Source organism: Petaurus breviceps, unplaced genomic scaffold (genome assembly GCF_028583685.1).
Source record: "Petaurus breviceps papuanus isolate PSGF00001 unplaced genomic scaffold, PetGlider_PUasm1.0 120, whole genome shotgun sequence".
In the NCBI taxonomy this organism is placed as follows: domain Eukaryota; kingdom Metazoa; phylum Chordata; class Mammalia; order Diprotodontia; family Petauridae; genus Petaurus; species Petaurus breviceps.
This window is the reverse complement of record NW_027185627.1, coordinates 3,637,013-3,664,769: the sequence shown is the minus strand read 5'-3', so window position 1 is coordinate 3,664,769 and position 27,757 is coordinate 3,637,013. Positions and strand designations below refer to the sequence as shown.

The 27,757-nt window shown below is 38.1% G+C and overlaps 1 protein-coding gene across 4 annotated transcripts in view; it reads right to left on the bottom strand.

Moving 5' to 3' along the window:
- Positions 1 to 27,757, bottom strand: part of MGRN1 (mahogunin ring finger 1) — a 131,112-nt gene that overhangs the window by 26,837 nt on the left and 76,518 nt on the right. For all 4 annotated transcript variants that reach the window (XM_069089487.1, XM_069089495.1, XM_069089504.1 and 1 more), the window contains exons 6-10: positions 26,922 to 26,988; positions 25,750 to 25,799; positions 22,240 to 22,287; positions 18,000 to 18,068; positions 16,373 to 16,532 (exon numbers count right to left, since the gene is read on the bottom strand). In XM_069089487.1, the coding sequence (XP_068945588.1) occupies positions 16,373 to 16,532; positions 18,000 to 18,068; positions 22,240 to 22,287; positions 25,750 to 25,799; positions 26,922 to 26,988 (394 nt within the window). The remainder of the gene's footprint in view (positions 1 to 16,372; positions 16,533 to 17,999; positions 18,069 to 22,239; positions 22,288 to 25,749; positions 25,800 to 26,921; positions 26,989 to 27,757) is intronic.

Here is a 27,757-nt window from a genome sequence, read left to right as displayed (position 1 = left end):
TTTCTCAGAGGGATGGGGAGGAGGAACTTTTCTAAGGAATTTCCTAAGTCTTCAAAAAGACAGTCTTTCTTCCCTACATAAACCCTGACCAGGTTAAAGAATGTAGAGATAAAGACAGACAAAAGAAACAGGAATCTTTTCTCTCTAGTTTGCAGAGATTTAAGTTGTAAGCCTAATTTGTAACTGAAATGTAGTTTCTCTGCTATGAATTTCCAAAATGCGGTTGAATGTTTTTATAAATGCTGAAATAGTTTATTAAGTTTTAGGTTAATACTCTGTAGGATTTGTTTTAAGGCAAAACAAGAATAAAACTTTGTGAAAGTTACATGAAAACTACACTTTATCATTCTTTCCCTGGAAAGTAATAGATTATTGTAGTGCTAGCGGTAGAAAGTGAATTCACTGATTAGAGAAAGGAAAAAAAAATGTGTTGCACTTTGTACTTTAAATTTATCTGGTACTTCAGAAATGTCTATTATTAATTCTTTCCTGACCACAAAAAGAGAAGAGCTATTTAAAAGTAAATAAAATCTAATTTGGAAGAGCGTTGTGATATTATCACTGTATTTTATCTGTGAATGACAGAACAGAACTAATTGTTTAGGCAAACCAGAAGTAAGGGCATCAAAAGAAACTGGATAAGACCATGCATTTGTAAGTTCTTAAGAACCCTAAAGGCAACAGTATTACAATTAGCAAGGGTTGTGTAAGATAAAATTTTTGTGCCAAATTACAAAGGTGAAATATAGTGAAGATGGGTTCTATAGATATTCTAGGATATGTCTGGGAAATGAACAGTGGAGGAACTGAGAAAGTGGGAGAGGTGTGAGATCAAGATATGAAAGGAGAATAAGAAAGGTCCAGTTTTGCAGGGCTTTAATCAAAGTCCAATGGAAGGACATATAGAGAAAGGAAGAGAGAAAGTTTAGAAAAGAAGAGTTTCAAAGTAAAAGGGGTTTGGAGTTTTGCAAATAGAGGTTTAAGGGAGGTTTTTGATCTCTTGAGATAAGGATATGAGAAATCATATGTGTTATTCTTTATGATATGCAGACTACAATAATATATTTGCAAAATGGATCTGAAGATAGTATACTAAAATTCTGTCCTTGAAGGGTCATTAGAAGAGAATTTTTTTAAAAATCAGCCTTACAAGATAGCTTCAGAACTCAAACAAGGTCATTCACTCTGGAATGCAGAGAATCCGTTTTTAAGACCCATATTCTTTTGGGGGGGTTTTGGAGGGGGAAGGCAAGGCAATTGGAGTTGAATGACTTGCCCAAGGTCACACGGCTAGTTAAATGTCAAGTGTCTTAGATCAAATTTGAATTCAGGTCCTCCTGACTACAGGGCTAGTGCTCTATTCACTGCACCACCTAGCTGCCCCAAGAGACATATTCTTTAAAGGCAGAGCCAGGGGGTGGAGTCAAGATGGTGGAGTAGAAACAGGACTTCCACAGGGCTCCAGCTTCCACCTGAACAAACTTTGTTGACTCTGAACAAACTCTGGAGCTACAGAACCCACAAAATGACACAGAGAAGCTAACTTCCCACTGAGGACAGCCCGGCAGGCCAGCAGGAAGTGACCAGCGCAATGCTCTGGGAGCCAACCCCAACCCTGCTTGAGCCACAGATCTTAGCCCCAGGGTAGCCACAGCCAGCCACAGGCTGGAGGGACTTCAGATCACCAGCAGCTCTGGCAGTTTCCAGAATTATCAACCCACAGATGCTAAGGACAAAGTGCAGTGTGGACTTTGGGATCCAGTAGTTTGGGAGTGCAGCTGGCCTTGCCCCCTGGGCGAGAAGCCGCTGAGGCACCTCGGCTGTGCAGGTGCAGACATTTGGCTGTTTCAGCTCTTGCCTGCAGATTGTAGGAAGACCAAGCAACCAGTCTGAGGGGTAATTGCTCTTGCTTTAACCTGGTTGTATCTGGATTGCAGTCTAGGGTGGAGGTCCTGGGGTGTGTGACCAGCTTGCCAGAGCGTGTAGAGGCTTCAGAGAGGGCACCCAACTAATTAACCTTCGGCAGCTGAGAAAACCCCAGCAAATAGGACTAAGCTCCCCTGTCTGGCAGCAGAGTCCTACTGTGGCAAAAAGCCCAAAAGTCAAGTAATTGAGTGGAAACATGAGCAAACGAGGGAAGCAAAGCAAGCAGAGAAACTCAACTTTACACTCCTATTTTGGGGACAAAAAGGATCAAAGCATGGAACAGGAGGAAGACAACAAAGTCAGAACTCCTGAACCAAAAGCTTCCAAGAAAAATACGAGCTGGTTACAGGCCACAGAGGACCTTAAGAAAGATTTTGAAAACCAAATAAGAGAAGTAGAGGAAAAATTGGGAAATGAGAATGATGCAAGAAAATTATGAAATGAGTCAACAATCTGACTGAAGAAAATAACACCTTAAAAAACAGACTAACTCAAATGGCAAAAGAGGTTCAACAAGGCAATGAGGAGAAGAATGCCTTAAAAAGCTGAATTTGCCAGATGGAAAAAGAATCTCAAAAGCTCAATGAGGAGAATCATTCCTTCAGAATTAGACTGGAGCAAATGGAAGCTAGTGACTTTATGAGAAATCAAGATACTATTAAACAGATCCAAACAAATGAAAAAATAGAAGGCAATGTGAAATATCATTGGGAAAACCACTGACCTGGAAAATAGATCCAGGAGAAATACTTTAAAAATTATTGGACTACCTGAAAGCCATGATCAAAAAAAGAACCTAGAAATCATCCTTCAAGAAATTCTCAAGGAAAATTGCCCTGATGTTTTAGAACCAGAGGGCAAAGTCGAGGTTGAAAGAATCTACCAATCACCTCCTGAAAAAGATCCCAAAAAGAAAACTCCTAGGAATATTATAGCCAGGTTCTGGAATTCCCAGATCAAGGAGAAAATATTACAAGCAGCCAGGAAGAAACAATTTTAATATTGTAGAGACACAATCAGGATAACCCAGGATCTGGCAGCTTCCACACTGAGGGATCAAAGGGCTTGGAATATGATTATTCTGGAAGACAAAGGAGCTGGGATTAAAACCAAGAATCAACTACGCAGCAAAACTGAGTATCATGTTTCAGGGGTTATGAATAGAAGAGTTGAATAGAAAATCTGACATTCAGATACAAAAAACAAGAAAAGCATGAGAAGGTAAACAGGGAAAAGAAATCATAAGGAACTTACCAAAGTTGAACTATTTACATCCCTACAAGGAAAAACGATAATTGTAACTTAGGAAACTTTTCTCAGTATGAGAATAGTTGAAGGGAATAGAAATGTGTATATACATATATATATATATATATATATATATATATATATATATATATACACATACACATACATATGTCTATATAGGAGGGTGTATGGGCATATGAATACATATGTGAATGTGTGTATATATATGTGTACAGGTATACATAGATAGAGGGCACAGGACCAATTTAATAGGAAGGGATGATACTTAAAAGGTGCAATTAAGAGGTGAGAGAGGAATATAATAAGAGGAGATGGGGCGAGACAGAATGTGGTAAACTATCTCATATAGAAGAGGCAAGGGAAAATGGTCACAATGGAGGGGAAGAACAAGAAGGCAAAAGGGAATGGGACAACCTTATTCTCATTGAATCTGGCTTAGGGAGGGAATGACATACACACTAAATAGGGTATCTCACCCTACAAGAGAGTAGGGTGGAAGGGGATGAGAGGGGGGATGATGGAAGGGAGGGAGGGAAGTTGAAAGAACCCACTGTTGAAAAGGGACAGGATCAAAGTAGAGAACAGACCAAGTAGAAGGTAGGATAGGAGGGAGGGAAATATAGCCAGTCTTTTGCAATATATCCACCATGGAAATGTTTGCATAGCTACACATATACAAGCTATATTGAATTGCTTATCTTCCCAGTAAGGATGGGTGACAAGGGAGGAAGGGAATGAATCTGGAATTCAAAGCTTTAAAATCAAATGTCTAAATATATATATATATATATATATACATATATATTGTTATTAATATTATTTTATATGTAACTGGGAAATAAGATATACAGGCACTAGGGCATAAAGATCCACTGTGTCCTACTGGAAAGTAAGAGGGGGTATAGGAGAAGATATGGGAGACAGCAGATTGGAGGAGGGGATATCCAGTGGGACTGCTATTTTGGGGTGGTGGGTAGGGGAAAAACAAGGAGAAAATTTGTAATTCAAAATCTCGTGGAAATGAATGATGTAAACTAGAAGTTAATAAAGCGTTTAATTAAAAAAAATAAAGGCAGAGCTAGATTACATTCTCTGTAATAGTCCAGTCCTTTACAAGCCAAATAAATGTATACAAGTTCTTAGTATTTCAAAGAAGCAATCATGTAAAGTCATTGTTTCATGTGATGCTATAATACTCTAAACTGTATCAGTCAAGCAGCTTAAAAATTAGAAGAATTACATAAATAGATGAGGTATTTCTAATCTACATGGACTATACATCTAACTATATATATGTACATTGTGTTGGTTACACAGAACTGAACTGCAAAGTCCAACTAAGTAGATACCCATTTTTCTGGCTACTAGAAAGGACTGTCATTTATCTTTTTTGTTTTACTTGAGAGTGTACCGTACAAGGGATTTTTTCAAACCATTTTTGTATTATTTTAGCTTTAATTGTGCTGCCATTCATGAAATGGAGCTGTTCTGGTTTTCTCTCAAAGATGACAAGGGCTTTGTGTTTCTGTATATGTAATTAAAAAAAAAAGAATAAAGTTACATGCCATTCAAGTGTGAATGGTTTTTATCAATTAAAAAAAAGCATATTTTATTTGTTATGTGAGGAATATAAAATCCTCATGGATCCTAAAAGCTGGGAGATGAGAATGTGAGGTTGTCACATAAAGGCCTTCAATTTAAAAAAAAAACACACAAAACTACAGAGAATAGTAGATGCCCCTGGGAAAGGTGAAGCCGCCCTCTTTAAGTAGTTGAGTATGCTGAGGTTGAAAAAACAGAAATAATTCATTTGAATCTTTGGGTTATTTAAAAGAAATAAAGAGAAAAGCTATGGGGAACTAGGGACATCACCATAAATCTTTCAAACTGAGCTAATTGAAAACAGGCTCTAAATTTTGAAGTACTGCCAACTAATGGCCCTTGAGGGGAAAAATCTCCTTTGTTGTTGATGTTTAAATTGTTACCATTATTGATTACAAATCCAGATTTGATTTGGATGAAATTTTGTTCTGAAACTAAATAGGATAATTAATCATGGCAAATTAGAACCTAATTCAAACTACATTTACCATCTGACATTAAGATGATCATGGATCAGAAAAATACTGAATCAAAATCCAGTCTCAGAAATTTGTTAGCTATATGACCTTAAGCAAGTTACCTTGCCTCTGCCTAAGCACTTCAGTTCCCTGAATTGGAAGGGGGATGATGATTCACCTCTTGGGACTGTTGTAAGGATCAATACGATATAATGATTATAAAATGCTTAATAGTGCCTGGCATATGGTAAGTACTATGTAAATGTTAGCTATTGTTATTATTACTTCTTTGATTAATTAATTACTCCATACTGGGTAGCTCTATTTCAGGTTTTAAATGTGATTAGTACAAAATGCTAAAGATGAAAAAAATGAATAATTTTCTCTGTAACTAAACTTGGAAATGCATTTGACTAAAATCATGCCATTTAATTGGTAATGAGTTTTGTTTCATGTTTTAAATACGTGATAGTGTATATATTGTTATTGTATCTCTAAATTTTTTTGTATTGTAATTTTTCAGAATCCATTGTATAAGAAATACTATTAGATAATGCAACTGCATCATTAGAAAATTTAATTCACAATATGGAAATTATTAAGTTATACGAGGTTGCTGTCATGATATTAAAACCTGTGAAGCACTTAATTGGGTATATTTTATTTTATTTTTTTAAAGCAGTTGGGGTTAAGTAACTTGCCCAAGGTTACATAGCCAGATTTTTTGTGTGGGTGCTAAGTATCTGAGGCCAGCGCTCTTACTTACTGCGCCACCTAGCTGCCCCAATTGGGTATATTTTAAAAGGGAAGAATAGCAATTACTTACTTTGTGGCAAAAGAAAAATAAAAGATGACCTTGTAAAATTTCCTTATTTGCAAACTTGCAAGGTTCTCTGGAATCATCTGCTTGGGCAAGATCATAAACTCTTATCAAGCCTGTGAAAGAACTTACAAAGTGTTGCGAAATTCCAAAATAATGAATTGGTTTAATAAGAAAATAGGATCCCCTCTTCCTTTTCAAACACCCCTTGCCAAAGGAAGAGGGAGGGCTCATAAGTTTGTTTATAGTATAGAAGTGATTTGACAATCTGTAATTATGAAAATTATGATGTTAAACCCTGAATAGTATATACTGAAGTTAAATCTTGTGTCAACTTAGTCTCAATAGATTCCAGTGGTAAAGTGTTATTTTTGCCTTAAGGAGTTAATATACAATGCTTTAAGAAATGAATATCTGTTAGTCTGGAGATTTATATCAATTAGCTACTGTTTTTCTGTTTTGTTTTCCCTTGAGTGAACAACTGTATATTCACTATGTAGAATTCCAGAATGTAATTATTTTCTTGATTTCTAATTACTGATTTTTTTACACGAGCATGAGTTTTAACTCTAGAAGAAAAACAAGAAAAAGAAAAGGTGTTAAGTGATTTTATTGTGAAAGGCCTGGTAATTTATTTTTGTTGCTGTTATTGAAACATAAGAGAAATAATAACTATATCTAACTCTAAGATGTAATTAGTGAAACTTACCATTGGAGATAAAAAATCAGGATTGTAATTTGATAGTATTTGAGGGGTTTTTTTGTTTTTTTTTGCTTTTTGGAGGGCAATTGGGGTTAAGTGACTTGCCCAAGTTCACATGGCTAGTGTTAAGTGTTTGAGGCCAGATTTGAACTCAGGTCTTCCTGACTCCAGGGCTGGTGTTCTATTCACTGCGCCACCTAGCCACCCAGTGTTTGAGTTTTGAATTCAGTATAAATGTGCGCATGATTATTAAGTCAGTAATCCAACATTTGAGAGTAATGGTATGTGTTGCTCAAAGGAAGTGTGATTTGAGAACTGCTATAGGTGGATGGATATCTGTCCCTGGGAAAAGTGGAGGGGATGACCCTGGCACGGCCCGAGGTTGGATCTTATTGACTCCATTTGTTTGTCCACTGTATTATTTCCTTTTTTGAACAGGAATGTTTCCTACCTGATTATTTCTGAGCCTGGTTATGATAACCTATGAATAATGTAAAATTCTGCTGTATGATTGATTGCTCCAAATAATAACGACAACCCTACCTGAAATGCAACAGAACTAATGACATTTTATGTTGAGTCACTCTGTGCCTTTACGCTTAGGCCTTGAGCACTTGTCTTACTGCAGTTATAACCATGACCCTGCTTCTTTTCATAGCAAATTTCCCTATTTAAGGCAGGTGAACTGCAGAAGTTTCATTGTTCCAATACTAAATGTATTTATTAAAAGATTAATGCTAAAATATCTCTAAGTTACTATAACAGGATACGAGTATAAAAGATCTTACTGTTTTCAATCAGATTTAGTAGGTAATTTCATATCCTAAGCAACTAAATAAAAGAAATCATGGGTTTACCACACCTTTGTTTTTATGAAATGAGGAAAATATCCTCCTAAGAGGGAAATTAGAGAAAGGATTTGTAGAGAAAGATGTAATATAAAAGTTTTCTAATTAAATGGGGTAGTAAATTTTGAAAGAGCAACAGGAAGGGTGGCTAGGTGGTGCAGTAAATAGAGCACCGGTCCTGGAGTCAGGAGGACCCGAGTTCAAATCCGGCCTCAGACACTTAACACTAGCCGTGTGACCTTGGGCAAGTCACTTAACCCCAATTTCCCTGACTTCCCCCCCTCCAAAAAGCAAAAAAAAAAAAAAAAGGCAACAAGATTTGTGTTTTCTAAGAACTAAAGTATGTAAACATATGTTTGGCTTCCAAATGTCTCTAACTGGATTATAAATTTCAAAAACTGGATTAAAGATTTGACATGTAAAATTACAGTGATAATTGTGAAGAGGGTGAAATTATTTTCCTATCTGAAGTTATCTGCTTGATAATTTTAAGATACATGCAAGTCAGACCCTCATAAATTCTTTAAAAAATTATTCCTTTGGGGTGGCTAGGTGGTGCTGTGAATAGAGCACCAGCCCTGGAGTCAAGAGGATCTGAGTTCAAATCTGGCCTCAGACACTTAACACAGAAACTAGCCGTGTGACCTTGGGCAAGTCGCTTAATCCCAGCTGCCCTCAAAAAGCAAAAAAAAAAAAAATTAGTCCTTCAACCTATCAATAGCAATTTCCATGTCAGGTATAGGGTTTAGGTAAAGATAGAAACAGCAAAGAGTATGTAAAAACTGAAATTCCTAATTTTTCTTATAGCTCGACTGTTAATGAGCTCAGAACCATAATAAGGCTTGAGCTGGTTTTTGCCACATGGATTACTGGAAAACCAAATTTAAAGGTTGTTTTGAATTGTACTGAGTCTTATTACTGGCAGATTTTAAGAAAATTACCTAGGATTCTCTGTAAGTGACTTAGAACCAGAGAAGCAAATCTATTTATGAGGAGTCTGCTTCAGAGCTTCCCCGAGAACAAGGCTTAATTCCAGAATGTCCAAGAGAAGATGTTTCCAACGATCAGAGGCCTATATGGGATATCTGGGATCCAGATGAAAAGTGTTGATTAAATGGATATTGGCAATAGGTTAGTTACTAGGATACACGTGACTTGATATTAGTTAACATTGATGATCACTATTGTATTACTTTGGCTTTTTGTTTCATGGTGTTTATGTTTGCTGAGTTTTCTTGGTTACCACAGTGACATGCAAATCTCCTCTCTCAAATCCGTCCTGTGAATCCACCAAGTAGTTTGAATTTCTCACTTGAAATTGGGAGACTGGCTCAGGTCAAAAATGAGTCCATCTCTTCACTCTAGATTGAAGTAGGTTCAGTAGCTCTTAGTTACTTAACTTTGCAACTCAGGGAAGGGCTTATGTTATGATTAATCAATCTTGTTGTTCTTACATTAACCAGTCAGAAGAAACTGTGACCAGCCTAAATAAGATCCAGTGAGTTATAGCAGAAATACAACTACCCATTACGGGTGATCTCTGGTGAAACCCCATTTTCTTGTTCACTTGGCCGCAGAGAAACAGTCTTTTAGCTGGTCTTGGTAAATGGACCCTTACTGCCTTCTGTCTTATTCTCTTTACACTTTGCCTTAGTTGTTAAAGCCAGATCGAAACTTGTACCAGAAAGCTTATGTTAGTGCAAACTACTAATAACAACCATGTTAAAAACCTTATAAGCTAGTAAGCTTATAGATAAGCAGACCATAGGAGACAAGTCTCCCAATGATCAAAGGGGGGAATTGAAAAAACTCAAATTGAAATGGGAAAACAGGTACAGGGAACAGCAAGAAGACCAGGTGAGACTGAAATGTACATTCTATAAGGGAGAACATTTTGCAACAAATCTAGAAATCTATGCTGGAGTTAGATTGTGACTCAGATTTTAGATTAGAGGCAAATAGATGATTCTATTCTAGAATGATGCTTATGTAAGTAGAGAGAAAAGGATGGATGTGAAAGGTTTTGTGGTAAAAATCAATGAGATTTGGCAACTGATTGGAGATAAAGAGTGCGTGAAAGTGAATAATCAAGGAAGATTTTGAGATTTTGAACCTGGGTGATTGAAAGAATGGTGGTATCCTCAACAAAAATTGCTAAGTTTGTCCTCTTTTGCTTCTAAGCAATTTCCACCTCTGGTTAACTATTTCTGTACCCTGGGGCCAAGCATAGGAAGTATGATACTTCTTCCATGGGACAACCTTCAAACATTTGAGGCCAATCAATAAACATTTATTAAGCACCTCCTGTGTACCAGACACTGTGCTCAATGTTGGGGATACAGAGAAAGGTAAAAGTCCCACTCTCAGGTTCATGCGAAGACAAAAATGCAAACAACTGTGTGTAAACAAGCCACACACCAGCTAAGCTTTAAATCGCCAACAAAGGGAGGGCACTAGAACAAAGGGGGACTGGGAAAAGCTTACTGCAGAAGGTAGGGTTTTAGCTGGAACCTGAAGAAAGCCGGGAAAGTCAGGAGACAGAGATGGGAAAAGACAAGTCCATGCATGGAAGAAACCTAATGAATATGAACAGAGTTAGGAGATCTGGAGTCTTATGACAGCGACAATAAGAAAGTCAGCGTTACTGGGTCACACTGAGTGAGGAAATATGAAACTGGAAAGGTAGGAAAGGGAAGGAAAGGACTTTGAATGTCAAAGGATTTTTATCTTGGAGGCAATAAGGAGCCACTGGAGTTTCTTGAGTGGGGGGAGGGAAAGATGACATGGTCAGTCTTGTGCTTTAATAATATCATTTTGACAGCTGATGGGTAGAATGTAGTGAGGAGAGATTTATAACAGGAAGATCAACAGGCTGCTGCAATAGTCCAGGTGTGAGTTGATGAGGGCCTGCACCAGGGTGGTGACAGAGTCAGAGGACAGGAGATAAATGTTAGATGTTACAAAGGTGAAACTAACAGAGCTTGGCAACACATTGGATATGAGGAGTGACAACGGGAAATCAAAGGTGATACCTAGGTTGTGAGCCTAGGTGATGGGGAGGAGAGCAGTATCCTCAAAAGTAATAATGGAGTTCAGAAGAGGAGAGGGACTTGGGGGGAACATAAAGAGTTCCGTTTTAGACATGCTGAGTTTAAGATAGCCAATAGGGAGTTGGAGATATAAGACTGAAAGCAGAGAGAATAGGGCTGGAGAATCATCCGCACAGAGATGATAACTGAATAGATGGCAGGTGATGAGATCTCCAAACAAAGTAACAGAAAGAGGAGAGAAGAGGACCCAGAACAGATGCTTGGGGGATCTCTTAGTAGGAGTGACCCAGATGAATATACGGCAAAGGAGACTTAGGAATGAGCAGATAAGTAGGAGGAGAACCAGGAGAAACTAGTGTCACAAAACCTAGAGAAAAGAAAATATCAAGGAGGTGACAGTACAAAAGGACAAGAGGGATGAAGACTGAGAAAAAGATATTAGATTTGAGATCACGCCCACCCTAATTCATAAGATTATAAATTCAGAACCTGAAAGGACTTCACAAGTCACCTAGTCCAGTATCTTCATTTTACAGACAATAAAACTGAGATGCAGAAGGATTAAGTGATTTGCCTAACATACATGGAAGAGCCATGACTTGAACCTAAGTTCTCTGATTCTGGATCCAATATTTTTTCCCCATTGCATAACCTCCCTATTCTAGTTTTTTCTTCTCTTTTCCAGGGGAAGCACTCACAATCACATCAACCTAATCTCATAAGGCATTAATCTGAGGCTCTTCCCCATCCTCAAGTCCTTCTCAGGACAATCCCTGGATCAACCATGTCCTTCCTCAAATGTGGTCCCCAGAACTGGATATATTATTATAAGCAGGGTCTGACCAGGGTAAAGTACTAAGAGACTATCACTTCCCTAGTCCTGTATACTAGACTTTTCATGTAGCCTAATATTGCATTGTCTTTCTCAGCTGCCATATCTCATTGCTAATGCCTCCTAACCGTGGAGTTCATTAAAACTCTCAGATTTTTTAACAGCAAACTGCAGTCTAGTTATATCTCCCCTATCTGTGAATAACTTGATCAATCAATCAAGAAACATTTATTAAGCACCTACTATAGGCCAGACACCATGCTAAGAACTGACGATACAGTCTATAGGGGAGACAACATACACTTATTTAGGCATATATAAGACATACACATAAAATACAAGGTAACCTTGGCATAAAAGGCACTAGCGACTAGGGGTATCACCTGTTATAGAGGTGGTGTTTGAGATGACTCTTGAAAGAAACCAGGGATTCCAGGAAGCAGAGGTATGGATGGAGATCATTTCAGCCAGTGTAATAGCACAATGATGGCAGGTAGAACACTGTGTGTGAGTTGCCAAGTTTATTTTTTTTTAACCCAAATGTAAGATTTTATATTTGTCCCCACTACATGATGTCTTATTAGATTTGGCCTAGTGTTCTATAGCCTATCAAAATCGTTTTGAAATGGGATTATTATCCAGCACATTAGAGAGCCCTAAAAGCTTTGCGTCATCTGCAAATTTGATAAGCAAGCCATCTAACTTTTTATCCTAGTCAATGATAAAAAGTTCAACAGCAAAAGGCCATGTGCACAGATCCCTGGAACAATTCACTGGAGATCACCTGCTAAGTTGACATAAAATGATTAATGACTCCTCACTGGGTCTGACCATCCAACCAGTGCTGAATCTACCTAAATTTTACTGTTATCTAGCCCACATCTCTATTGTCCTCAAGAACAGCATTACAGAATTTATTAAAAGATTTGCTAAAAACCTTGGGATATCACTACTGGGTATATATCCCAAATAAGTTTAAAGACTGTGGGAAAGGTCCTACATATACCAAAATATTCAAAGCAGTATTTTTTAGAATAGCAAAAAAAATTTTAAACAAAGTGGATGCCCATCCATTGAGGAACAGTACAACAAAAGTGACGGAAAATGAGTGAGTTCTAAGAAATGATGAATATGAGGGTATCAGAGAAACTTGATGAACTTGTAAACTGATGCAGAGTGAAGAAAACAGAACCAAGAGAACAATATAAATAATGACAACAATAATGTAAAAGAAAACCACTAAAAAACAACAAAATTCATGTAAATATGATGGGGATATAATCCTAATGCCAGAGGACTGATAATGAAACTCACTTCCCTCTCCTAGACAGAGAGGACTGTACATATGGTAAGCAGCATGTGCTGACAGACATTGTTGATGTGCTGCTTTATTTTCTTTTAACTCTTCTTTTTGGCACAAGGACAAATTCTGTTGAAGAAGTATTGTTGGGAAGTAATAATGAGGTTAAAAACCACCACTATGACCTTTCCCCCCCCAAAAAAAATTTTTTTAATCAATTCTATGTAAATGTTTGCTACAGAATTCTCCCAACCTACCAGTATGGTAATCCTGTCAAAAAAAAAAAGTAAAATTTACTTGTTCTTGATGAAGCCATGAATGTATTTGCTATCAGTACTTCCTTTTCTAGATGTTTGTTAATTATGCTTGTAATAAATGTTCTAGAATTCTACCAACCATTAAAATTTATGGATCCATAGTTTTCAGACTCCATTTCCTTTTTTTTTTTAAACGGAGACTTTCTCGAGTCCTACTCTAATCCAACAACAACTTTCCAGTTCTCTGATCTATGATCCTTCTAGGCTCACTGAAGATGGAGTGGCTCAACAATCACACTGGCCAATTCCTTCTGTGCTCTAAGGTGCAGTTCTAACTTGCATTCATCAAGAACAGTTCACTGTTCTCTTACTATTTCCTTAATTACATGAGGCATCAACTCCTTATGAGCTTTATATTTTCCTGTTCATTCCACTGCAGCAATCATACTCCTCAGCAGAGAAATGAAAAGCAAAATAAGAGTTGAGCATCACTTCTCTGACCCTCCTTCCTCCCAATCAAATCCAGATTAGAAGATCAAAATCCCTGGTTGTTCCACCTACCTTCTGAAGGACAAAGTTATCATTAAGGCAAGTTAAGAAATTATTAGCTACTCTGCTTGTGGCAGAGAAAGCACTCAAGCAGATGTCTAAATAACTGAATTCTCCCCATTCAAGTGGTCTATAGTATATGCCAATTAAAGTACTGCTTCTGTCTCTGCCTCCACTGACCTCCATCCAAATGCATTATACCATACTTCTCCTATCAGATTTCTAGGTTTTCTCATACATCTTTTTAAAGGTGTTTTACTGACATTCTCTTCTTTTTGTGAAGATCACCATCACTTCCCAAAGACTCCTCTACTCAACAGAACTGTCCTTTATGACAAAGAAGACCATGCAAGAAGACAATCAACACCCTGGCGACATTTGAAAATCTATGCCTCATTCTGGACCAAAAGCCTGCTACTTCTCCTCAGAGAGGGAGGGGCATGTTTCCCCATCAATTCACTAAAATCATGATTGGTAGTATATATTTCTTTATAAAACAATTCTACTCTATTCTCCCCTTCTCCCCTTTACAAACCCTGTTTCTTTTTAATAAAGTATAGCCTTCCAAAGTAATACCTCAGTCAAGGATTTAACCCTACTAAGACTCAATAGTCTTAAATTTGCCCTTTTTTTTTTTGAGGGGGAAGGTAGGGCAATTGGGGTTAAGTGACTTGCCCAAGGTCACACGGCTAGTTTTTTGTGTTAAGTGTCTGAGGCCAGATTTGAACTCAGGTCCTCCTGACTTCAGGGCCGGTGCTCTATTTACTGCGCCACTGAGCCGCCCCAATTTTCCTCTTACTTAAATGATAAGATCTCTAGTTCATCACTAGTTACCTTAAAACAGTTTTTCCATCTTGATAAGTATGGTTAAGGAGGGAATAAACAGCTTAAAAAAATGAGGCAAGTGATATTGATGACATAACACAGAAATATGTCCATGAAGGGGGAAGAAAAGACAAATGGGTAAGTACTTGGAAGTGGGAAAGAAGTGAAGTAGAGGTTTTCTTGGGAATATTCAAATGCCAAAGGGAAGTAACAAGTAAATGGGGAGATGTGAAGAACAAGAAGGGATGCCTATGGAAGACAAGTCCTTCCTGAGGCAAGGAGGGATATAATCTAGACTAGAGAAGCACTTTTTAAACTGTGGGTCACAAAAAAATTGGCAATAGTAAAAGGTTTCTGAATGCACAATGACCAAAAGTTAATTAAAAATCAAACATAACGAATCCGATGTGTTTCTGGCCCATGATGCATCCTGCAACTTCACTGCAATCTTGGTTCTGAACACAATGCCAAGAAATGCTGCCAAAACGTGAAAAGGGGTCAAGAATGGAAAAAGTTTAAGAGGCCCTGATCTAGAGAAGTTAGTTTGGAAGAGGAGGAATACCTTGGGCCATGTGGAGAGAACTGGAGGGACATGTCAAAGAGGATACTTAGGGGAGCTCATGCTTGATGGCTCTTGATATCTTGATGATATAGAGCATCCACTGGGCACGCAGGGACTTGGCAGAGAGGTAGCTACAGGCTGCAGCTTCATTCTTCTGGGACCACCTCTTCTGGGAGAGTCTCAACATAGCTCATGTCAAACTTGTGCCTCCGGTTTGTCATCTCAATTGTCTGCCTCTACGTTTCCTTGAATCGTGATTTGTGTTCCTACACCTAGTCTGGTGACTCAGCCTTTATCCCAGATTGTCTGCTTTGCCTGGATGCTTCACATCCACAGTTGTGCCCCCAGAATAAGCTCTGAGCCTGATAAATTCATTTATATTTTTTCAAAAGGAAGAATCAGAGTCCCTTATCACTAGCACAGAGCTGAAGCAGGCAGAGGTTTCCTACAATCATGGTGAACCAGGATGAGAATGATAGAAAGATAACAGAGTGGAAGGTTATTTAAGACAATGGAAGGGCAGGGTTATACCAAGTTAAGAAGCAGTGGGGCTGAAATTCTATCTTCCTTACCCCACTGGCTTACTCCCTTATTTTCATGTGTTTATAGGTTAGAGTGGGGAAAAATTTTTTTTTGCAAAGTTTTACAAGGCAAGTCACTCCTACATCAACCTTCCTGTTTGTTGTTACAGGAAACTTGGAAGGGCTGCCCAAGATACAGGATAAATCCCATAAGGATGAGGGAAGTATTTACAGATGAGTCAATGTGTTCAAATTTACAGGGCATGGCAATAGTGGCATCAGGACTAATATTTATGCAATGTTCAAGATCAGAACATTCCATTCTTAGTGGCAAATGCAAGAGAAATAAACTTTAAGCAGAAACCTATCATTCTCCCTGGCAGTTACTCATCATACTGGAAGATTGATCCATCATTACCCTAAAGGCACAGTGATCTTATCCCATGCTATCCAAAGACCCAGAATTATAGCAACCTAAAAATGCAAAGAGAAGCAAAAACTGAAAACAAAAAGAAAAATAAAATCATACATACAGATCAAGCACAGGGCAGCCTTGCCTGCGTACAAAGGCAGAACTAGTTATTCTTTTTTGGTTTTCTGCTGTTGTTTTTTGCTTTTTGGATGGGGGAAGGCAGGGCAATTGGGGTTAAGTGACTTGCCCAAGGTCACATGGCTAGTTTTGTGTTAACTATCTGAGGCCACATTTGAACTCAGGTCCTCCTGACTCCAGGGCTGATGCTCTATTCACTGTACCACCTAGCTGCCCTAGAACTATTTATTCTTATTTCTTTGAGAATTAGTGTTTGGGTCCCAGTAGAAAATGGAGATCACATTTTCCCAGAATACTCACGTAGCCTGCAGATGGGGCAGTTATTTGCTTGATAGCGCAGGGTATCAGCGCATGAGTTACAAAGGCAAAGGTGTCGGCAGGGAAGGATCAGAGTGTCTCGCAGGTCAGATAGGCACACAACACATTCATTGCTGTTGTCGCTGTTCTCATCATCAGAGGGCTGTAATGACAAATAATTTCCAGGTTTCTCACAAGATTCCATGGGTAAACAGGAAGCAGCAGATGAAAACAAGGCAAGGAAGAGAAAAGAACCATAGTGAAGGCAGGTCCTTCCTAACCAGAGCAAGCCCTTCCTTTCTGTAGCTCTTGTATCTCCATCAAACCAAGTTGTCAGTTCTTACTTTGTGTAAGACAAATGTTGAACAATTCAAGGCTGACCAAAAGGCTGAAGCTGGGTGTTTAAAATGTGAAGTATACTTAACTGTCAACTCTCCTAGCTGAAACCTGCTAGAGTCCACTAAAACTTTAACATTTAAATATTGTTTGCTGAAACAGCAAAGCCATGCCACTATATTAATGACATATGAGTCATCATTAACCCAGGACAAGGAAGACCCTCAGTCCTAAACACCAACATGGAAGCCCTGCTCTTTCCATTCTATCAAGAACAGGTTCATAGGGGCGGCCAGGTAGCACAGCGAGTAAGAGCACCTGCCCCAGTGTCGGGATGACCTGGGGATCAAATCCGGGCTCTGATACTTAGCACTATACCCAGAAATAACTGGCCGTGTAACCTTGAGCAAGTCATTTAACCCCAACTGCTTAAAAAAAAAAAAGAACAGGTTCATTCAGGAGTGAAAAATACTTCCACCATCCTGACACTATCTCCCTTAGGAGAGGGGAAAGTAAGGGTTGTGGGAGAAAACAGACAAAGCAAGTCCTCATATAATGCATAACAGTGACCTTCCAGAGAGACTGCACAGTGCTTCTAGGCAGTGGTAATTCACTGTAATGCTGTGCTTAATGTCATGGTGGGCTGCAGGACCAGTTCGTGGCTTGTACTACCTTATAATGAAATCCTCTTGGCATTTCATTACTTAAGTCCCATGGATGCGGTCAAATATAGATCTGTTTTGTAATGAATTCTGTTTTGTGGAGAGACAGGTTATTGTAAGGTTCCCACTTACTAAAACACCTTAGAGGAGCTCAAAGCCTTTAACAGACATTACTTCACCCTAAGCATATCCCTGAATGGTAGAAACACAGCAAAAAAAACTTCTTATGTGATGGGGAAACCTCAACAGGCAGAGGAGAGAAGTGATTTGCTCAAGATTACCCAGCTGGATGACAGGAAAAAATCTCAAAAACCTTTATTGCTGTATATTCCCTATTTATGTCTCAGGTGGGACAGAAAATAAAAAGGCTTAGGATATTTATTCACTAGGCACTCAATCCACACAGAAAGAAATTTTTGCTTTCCTTGAGAGGCTAATACAGCAACAGAAAAGTAAGTCAGCCTTGGAGTAATTGTGTTATACAGACATAAGAGCTACTGGAAACTCCAAATAAAAGCCAAAAGACAAGATCCTATTATTAATTACAATCCCTTCTCCCTCAAATAAATCTCATCACTCAAAACCTAGTTACAAGCAGTGCTCAATAAACAGATGTTAACTCATGAACCTACCTTGGTTTCCTGGTTGTTTTTGTTTTCAATACCATAGATTTCCTGGAGGAGGTAGCTGACTCGATCCACCTAGAAAACAAAAAACAAAATCATTTGTTCCTATGTCACTTTGCCTTATTACTGAATTGTTTTTATAGAGGAAAGGGTGAGTATAGTAAGTGTCCCAATGTATCGACTAGCATTTGGTCGTACACCTACCTACCTCTAGATAAATGAGATACTGAAATATCTAAGAATGAACAGCAGCAGAAAGGAAAGATAATAATCTCCAGCTTTAGCCACTATGGTGCAGAAAAGGGGACATTGGGAAATTGTGATTAGCTAGCTCAACATGAATGTACATACCCTAGGGGAGAGGTTCTTAACCCCTTTTGTGTCATGGACCCAAGAAACTTAAGAATCCTTTCTCAAAATAATGCTTTTAAAAGAATAAAATAAAATACACAAGATTTTAAAGGAAATAAATTATATTGAATTAGTCATCTTAAAAAAAATAAAGTATAAATAAAATAAAATATAAATAAATAAAGTAAAAATTAAAAAAAATATATAAAGCTCTAAGTTATGAACCTCTACATTAGATCTAGGAAATGGGTCCAGCTAAGGCCAGAAGATACCATATTGAAAAAAATCTCCAGCTTTGACTTATTAGTACTATATAACAGTAGTGTTAAGCTCAAACAGAAGATCCCTGTAGGCTGCATACTAACTTAGAAAATAACAAATTAACATTCTCTATGTTTTATTGTATTTTTGTTTATTTTGTTAAACACTCCCAAATTACATTTTTCATCTTGTTTGGGCTGCACTCAAGAGTTTTCAAGCTGTGAGTCTGAATTTTCTGCTGCACAGTGTCTGTGGCCAATTAGATTGCCTTAATTATTTAGAAAATAGTAGTAATGAAGTCAAGGTCTTGAGTTCAACCAATATGACCCAATTAGTTTCACTCTATTCCCCAGCCACAAAGCATACCACAGACTAAACGACTCATCTCAAGAATGAATATCTTTGGCCATAAGAGGAACCAACTGTAGCAGAACAAATGCAAATTCATACCCATTTCTATAAAGAACCCAATGTTTTTTTCGTGGACAGTAAGCCCACTGTGGAGTCATCTCTGTATAACAATGAGAATCTCTAAAATTCACAAATATTGCCTTAAGATAAGATAAACATCTCTGATCATTAGGCACCTACATAGGAGTTTTCCTACTCTTGGCTTGGGCTTTTCAGGGGATACCAATGAGATCCTATGCTATTACTTTTTTATTATCTCTTTCTTATATATGAAATAATATCTTATCTGTTCTGAAACAATTTCCAGTGTAAAGACCACTAAGTTAAATACAAATATATAAAAAGTCATTCTCCAAAGGATAAAAGGTCAAAGAATTTGAATAAACAGTTGTCAAAAGAATTACAAATTATTAAAAACCATATGAAAGAGTGATCCAAATGACTAATAATAAGAGAAACAAACCAAATAAGAGAAACAAACCAAAACAACTCTGAGATTTTACCTCATACCTTGGCAAATTGGCAAACATGACAAGAGATGGGAATAGGTAATGTTGGCAGAGTTGTGGAAAGACAGGCACATTAATATACTTGATGGATTTGTAAGATTTATCAGCCATTCCAGAAAGCAATTTGGAATTATATTAAGTGACAAAAATGTCCACAGCTTTTGATCAAGAGATCTCACTGTTAAGTGTATACAACAAGGAGGTCAAAGATAGAAAAAAAGGTCCAATATACACTAAAATATTTATAACACTTTCTGTACGAATTAGAAATAGAGCACATGCGCATTGATTAGAATGTCTAAATCAATTGTGCTACAGAAATGTAAAGGAGGTATGGGAAAGACTTTTATGAACTGATGCAAAATGAAGTTAAGCAGAACTAGAAAAAGGGAATGTAGAGTGATTACAATGTAAATGGAAAAAACAACCAAAAAAATCTAAGAATCTTGTATATTATAATGACCATGCTTAGCACCAAAGAAGAGAGAGATATAAGAATGTACTGCCCCACATGTCTTAAAAGGTGGAGTACTTACAGATTTGGAACCCAGCTTGAGATCCTATTCAACTGTTCACACTGGCCATTTTCTTATACACAGTTCCTCACAGCTGTCCTACAGATGCCTCGACCTATCAATTGACTCCCCTATATAAGCTCCACTCACTATCTTTGTGACTCCATAAACTAAAATACTCTTCCCTGGACATCACTTGTTCCCTTGTATATGTTGTCTTCCCCTACAAGAATATTAAATTCTTTAAGGGTAAACACTGTTTTGATTTAGTATTTATGTCTCCAGGCCCAGAAAACAGTGATCGCCACATAATATGCATTTATATGATGTTTTTCATTCACTCATACATTATTGGATTTGGCTGATGAACTGCTTTTCTCCCCTTTATTTGTTTCTTTTTCTTTTTTATTGTAGAGAATAACTCTCTGAATGGGGAAGAGGAGAAGGAAATGTTGGGAAATCAAGTAATATAATAAAACAAAAGATAACAATAAAAAATTTTAAAAGAATACCAAGCCCATTTAAAATACATGATCTACCTCACTAATCATCTTTGATTTATATTTTTCGCAATGTCCACTTTCAAAAATTAATTTTGAAATCTGAGACGAACTTTCTATAGTTCTTATGTTCCCCCAGACCTTTCTAATTGACACTTCCATCTTTGCTGAGCCTCACTGCCAGATTTCAATTTAAAACATTAAAGCTCCTTTGGTACAACTCCAATTTTTGTTTTTCTTTTCCTCTTTCTCTGTCTTCCAGAATTTCTGGAATCCTCTACCTTAGCACCTCTGACAAAGCCTTCATTTCCTAGGCATTGTGGGTATGTGTCTTTGATACCTACCCCCTACCTTGTTTTTGCCAAAATAATACTTTTTCATTACTATTCTGGAGTTGAAATAACAGTGGGAAACTAGACCCCTGCAAACAATCTGGTGCCAAAATGCCATTAAGTGTGTTTTAAAAATGGAAGTTTTTTTTATAAGCATACTTTTTATAATTTGCTTTAAAAAAGAATAGTGCATTGAGAAACAGTGTGGCATAGTAAATAGAGAGCTGGCTTTAAATCAGGATGTCCCGAGTTCGAGTCTTATCTCTGATTCTAAGAATCTGAGGCTGTGATTCATCCCAGGCAACTATCTGAAATTAGAATTTATAAAGCTGCTGATATATATTAGTAGAGGAAGTTTCCTCCTGAGAAGTTGCCTCTAGCTGTGAAATCACAGATCCTGCTCCTTTCTAAACAAATAATTTTTAAAAAATACATTTTATAGATATATCTTATTTTTATATCACAATGACTTCTGGAAATACTTCCCTCCTCACTTTTCCTCACCACCTAAATTGAATCCTGCTTATAGCAAAGAAAAAGAGTTAAGCAAAAACATTCTACACAGTGACTGCATCTGACAATAACATTCTGCCATAAAAGTCCCCCACCTCTCTGTGAAGAAGAAACAGGTTAGTTTCATTAAATTCAGACTTGGGTTTATTTTCAGTAATCTTTCCATTTATATTGCTGCAGTCATAGTTGTTCTGGTCCAGCTTACTTTATTAAGAGTACCAATTTTGTTAAAATCACTTTTCAATGGCATCTGAATTTATGAAAACTTAAGTATGTGAATCAAAGGTGGCTCAACTTAAATGAACTCTTTCTTGGACCACTGAAGCTGGCCAGTGCCAGAAAGAGCTTGTTTCGTGATGGTCCTCCTGACCTAAGGGAAAACCTCCTGAGACAAGGTAGGGGAACCTGCCAGAGAACTGACAGAAAACACAGCTTCAGTCTTCGAAGAACAGAGCCAGTTCCATAGGAACTGCTGACTTTAGTAAAGATGACTGTCCAGCTTCCTCTGGAATATGCTGGATTTGTCCATTTGACTGGGATTGTGCAACCTATTTCTTCCACACTGTTTCATCTTTTCTACTCTCAATTGCAACATGTCTGTGGTGAGCAACATTATGATATCTGTGATTCGTAGTTTTGTATTTGTGAGCCTCTATCATAGGAACAATAATGGAAGAGGAACTGGTGCCCTCCATCTCCTTTTATGGACATTTAAGGTAAACTCACTATAGAAATTTAGGCCAAAAAAAGATACTATTGGGCCCAAGAGCATTAGTAAATATGGACTGTTATTTTTTTCATCAAATATATTTACAAAATTTAAAAATTTTAAATTAAAAAGATAACACACTTACAATCTGCTTCTGTTTTAACGGTTTCACAGAGAAGCTGCCGTCAACATGCTGTAAGGGAAAAAAGATCTATAAATGGACAAACTAATATACTCTAGGTCAACTATGGTCATTTTTTTAGTGATGGTTTTCTGGGGGAATTTTTAGAAAAGGGACCAAATCTTTTCCCTTTTTCCCCTAGATGACTGAGAAGGATCCTTGGCCTTTTCTCTGATTCACCAAGAATGGTCCCTGGGTCCACGACATTGAATGACTACTTGTGTAAAAGGGCACTGTGTTAAGCTCTGTGGAAGACAAAATGTGAAGGCCTAGCTGTTAACTCTTAAGGAACTTGCAATCTAGCTGGGGACACAACTGAAAGACACTTAAAAACATAAGGAAATTTCTGAGTAAAGCTGAATAGAGGTTAGGCTGTTTTTGGAAGTACCAGCAAAGCAGAGGTTTTATTTGGGTTAAGGACAAGGCAAGGTACTTACTAATTCTGCGAAATCTCCAATTATTTCTGCAGAGTTAATTTAGGCCCTGTACTTAAGAGCTTAGTAAAGGCTACTGGACTCTCAATACCAGACTCTGAAATTAAAATAACGTCACACTGTGTTTTAAAACAATATGGAAATCTTGAGAAGGTCAGAAGTATTTCATCTATCATGATAAGTAATATGGAAGTGTAAATATTTATCATTTGCCCTTCCAACTCCGATGGTGAACCCAGTAAAGGAGGCTGAGATTCTATCCCTACATCAGGGATTTACTTTACCAAAGACTAAACCTCTTGAATCAGCTAGATGGCTCAGTGAACAGAATGCTAGGCCTGGGGTCACCAAGACCTGAGTTCAACTCCAGCCTCAAACACTTACTAGCTGTGTTACCCTGGGCAAGCAACTTAAGTCTCTGATTGCCTTAATCCACTGGAGAAGGAAATGGTAAACCACTCCAGTATCTTGGACAAGAAAACCCCATGGATAGTATGGTCCATGACAAAGAGTCGGACACAACTGAACTACAATGAAAACCTCTTGACCCCAGGCACATGTCTTGTAAAGCCTTCATCCTCCTTTCACAGGGAGAAAAGGTAACAATGTATGATATACACACAAAAAATCTATTCCCACTACAATAATGAAAAAAGCAATGCAGTTTACTATAAGGGAAAACACATTGGCCTAGTTGCAGAAGGCCTGGCTTCTAATAATAATTCTGTCCAAGTTATAACCATGGGCAAAAATACTTAATATCTTTAATTCTATTTCTTCATCTATAAAATGTATATAATAATATATTTCTTGCTTTCCACATAAGGCAGTTAAAAAGATCAACACGAGATAAGTGTATGTGAAAGCACAAAACAAGTATAAGGTCTTAGTACTACGTTATACTGAGAATAATTTAAGTACCCCATTTTAAAACACACAGGGAGCCCATCATAGAGTTCTTAGAAGGGTCACAGCAAAGAAAGGTACCTATCCAGGTTTTGTGTTTGCTTAATAAGTGGATGTGAAATAATGGATGGAAAATGACCTACAATGCCTGGCAATTCAATCCCTGTTACCAAGCAACTACAACTTTCTCAAAAGCACCTGACTTGCATAATGGGGGCATTTGCCATTAGCAAAGCCAAACTACAAAAGGGATCCCTAGCAATATAGCAAACACAATTCAGGAAGGGACTGGAACTGTAGGAACACAATGTTTTCCAAGTTAAGGTAGAAATAATGTGTCATTGCAAATACTTATGCATACATAGTACTTAAAACTAACAAAACTACATTCCTTTTCAAATACATTCTGTAAACAACTTTCTTACCAATTTAGACTGGCTTATTGTCTCTGCAAGAAGAATAATGCCTTTGAGCCTTCTCCAAAGCAGGACCACATGCCATTCCTACCTGCAACATACTAAGCAGTATCTTTTTTCTTTATCATTCAGACAGCTTCTAAAAATCTACTTCTTCTGCAAAGCCTTTTTTTTTTTTTAATTTTAAGCAGTCGGAGTTAAGTAACTTGTTAAGGTTACACGGCCAGTTATTTCTGGGTGTGGTGCTAAGTATCTGAGCCCAGATATGATCCCCAGGTCATCCCGACACTGGAACTGGTGCTCTTACTCGCTGAGCCACCTGGCCGCCCCTAAGCAACTGGGGTTAAGTAACTTGCTCAAGGTTACATGGCCAGGTGTTTCTGGGTGGGTGCTAAGTGTCTGAGCCTGGAATTCGATGCCCAGGTCATCCCGACACTGGAGCCGGTGCTCTTACTCGCTGTGCTACCTGGCCGCCCCTGCAAAGCCTTTTGAAATGGACGACAAATAGCTGACTATATTCCCTTCACCACGCTCAGTTCAGTCATGAAATTCAGAAGATGACTTTCCATAAATTTCTCTTCTAATTATATAAATACTTACCTGAATTTTCTCCCTTTCTCTAGCTTCCCACATGTATAATACACAAAATGCAAACACTTCCTGGCCTGCTGTCATGTTTTTGTTTGGCTCCATGATCCCATTCATGTGACCTTAAGTTTTAAATTCCTGTAGGGTAGTCTATATGCGTAGACTACAGATCCAAAACAGAACTTGTTATATTTTTGCCCAAGCTAAGTCCTTGCTGAATTCCCCTATTTCTGATAGGGCACCACTGCCATTTGCAACCTGAGGATCATCCTTGACTTCTCATTCTCCTTTGCCTCACACATCCAATCAGCTGTCAGGTCCTTATAATTATCTCTAAAATCTTTCAAATCCATCCCCTTCTACCCACCTCATGGTTAGTGCTCTACTTTAGGCCCGCATCATCTCTTGCTTTGACTACCATATCAGTCACCAAACTGGTGTCCATGCCTCAGGCCTCTCCCTTCTCCAATCCATTCTCCACAGAGCAGCCAAAGTTATTTTCCTTATTTCCATATCACTCTCCCACTCAATAAAGGCTAGTGGCTGCCTAATGCCTTTAAGGTCAAACAGAAACTCTCCTATTTCGTTTTCCAAGTTCTTTACAGCAAGGATCCAACCTACCTTTCCAGCTTTGTTATATATCACTACCCTTTTACATGCTATCTGGGCTTTCTTACTGTACTTCACATAACATTCCATCACACCTGGAATGCAGCTTCTCACTTCCACCCTTTTAAAATTCATAGTTTCCTTCAAAGCTTAGCTCAAATACCCCCTCCTACCATATTAGGCTTTTCCCAACATCACCAGCTTCTAGTGCCTCCCCTTCCTCTCCCGAAATTACCTGTGTACATGCTGTCTTCCCCTATATAAGCTCCTTGAAGGCAGACTTTATCACTTTTGCCTTTGTTTCCCTAGTGTCTACTCAATGCCTAGCCCATGACGGGAGCTTAATAAATGCTTACTGATTAACACAGCTGCCTATCCTCTCACCCCAGGCCCACCTACTCCAGACTTGTCTCTGAATTTAACCAAAGGTCACTCTTTGAATTCTGCACAATGCCTACTACATACATATGCTGACAGAACCCCAGGCAATGGAAATATAAGGTTAATGGGACTATACTTACCTTCTCAAAAGCAGCTAATAGCACATGGGCATGACCAGTAACTTCCACAACTACCAGGAGGAAAAAGAGAGAAGTCATAGTTGGCATAAGTCCAATTCTCCTATCCAGGAATAGGACAAGCACCAGATTAGCTTCCCATTGCATAAGAAGCTGTTCTTCCATCTTTCCCACTCTCCACACCCTCATCTTTTAAGCTTTGTCACTTTCCAAGTTCTAAGACCAGGAGCTGAGTCTGTTGTGGGTCTGGCATGGTTTGGGCCCCCTTCCCCCAGAGTGTTTTACTGGTCCCTCTCCAATGACCAAACCTCACCCATCCTCCAAGGCTGCTGACACATTACTGCCCATGGCTGACACTACATCTGTTACCTCATTCTGCTCATGAAGGGATATTTTTGGCAGGTCCTGCTGATACATGACTGTTACTCTGGGAGTTTGGGAATATGGGATCCTCGGATTCAGCCTAGAGGTAGTTTCTCAAATATCATTCACAAGAGCTGGCGATGGTACTACCTTGGGCTGTTAAACTGGGTTCAAGATTCTCAGCCTAAGGTTTAGGGGAATTACTGCTGCCTCTGTTTCAGATTTCTATCCACAAGGCAGTAATATCCTAAAAAATAATGATCAAAAGAAAAAAAGCTGATATGAACCAATGTCCAAAGGGAACAATGTTGTCTGGAATTTTGGGTCTTTTTGGTCTGGATATGTGATTTCATCAGCATAAGAACCTTTCTGTATAGAAACTTCTTCTACTAAGGCAGATCAGCACAAGCTGGTCACAATCCTGGAGAATTACTTGGGACACTAAGAGATTAAGTGATTTGCCTACAATCACAAGGCATCAGACTTAGGACTTGAACTCAGGTCTTCCTAACTGCATGTCCAGCATGCTATCTACCCCGGACAAGTTTCTTGATCACGTTGCCTCTTCTTTATCTATGGTTGCCTGGTAAATGTAGTTCAAAACTTCAAGCTGTAAATCTATTTATCCCAACTAGTTTTTAGAAAAACATACAACTCTAATGCAAAAAATAACAAAAAGAGGCTTATAAAATTCACTTTGATTCCTTTGGGGATAAAAGTTATCAATGAAGCAGCAAATTCTTTCCTGAGGGGTTTACATTTAGAAAGAAACTCATTTAAGGGAGAAGTGAATTTTTAAAAGTATTCCTTACCATCTCCTTCATCTACAACAGCCTGGATCACTACTGGGAATATACCCCGGTCCAGATCAAAGTTCAACTAGAGGTGAAAAGAAAGAGAAACATGTCAAGATTCATTCCATTCAGTAGGGAGATTAGCCAAACTAAACGAAAGTTTGGCATTATTTTAAAGGGAGAAGGAAAAACAAGAAGGGTGAATGTACTGCTCAAGAGGGAAGTGAGTAAAAGCAATGGGTTAACTGAGCTGCTTTGATTCTTTCTTATAATTAAAGTTCAGGAAGGCAATAGGACTATTTAACATACATAAGATTTCCATTTTATTTCTTATCACAACCTCTGAAACACAAATCAAATAAGGAATCTGCTCTCTATTAACATCAATAACACAAAACCCCAGATAATTCTCTAAGGTATCAAGACAAATGACCATTTTATTAGATTCTTACAATAGGCACTGCGGACTGGATATGGGGAACATAGTCTCTCTATCCTAAGATTACTGTATCTAAAAAAAGTAACTGTAAGGTTAAAACAAAGTCATTAGTGGATATCATATACAAAAGCACATGCTAAATAAGGAAGTGCTACATTAGTTACTGGTTAGACCTTCAATGACTGTATCAGTCATTGAACAAACATTTATTAAGTATCTACTATGTGCCAGGAATTGCACTAAGTAAGTGCTAGGAATACAAAGAGAAATGAAATACGCCTTCCCCTAAAGGAGTTTATCTTTTATCAGGGCATCTCTTGGAAAGACACAGAGATGGGAAATGGAGAGTTGTACTGGAGGGACATTGAGAAGGTCAGTTTCATCTGAACCTAGTGGGTGTGAAGAGAAATAATGT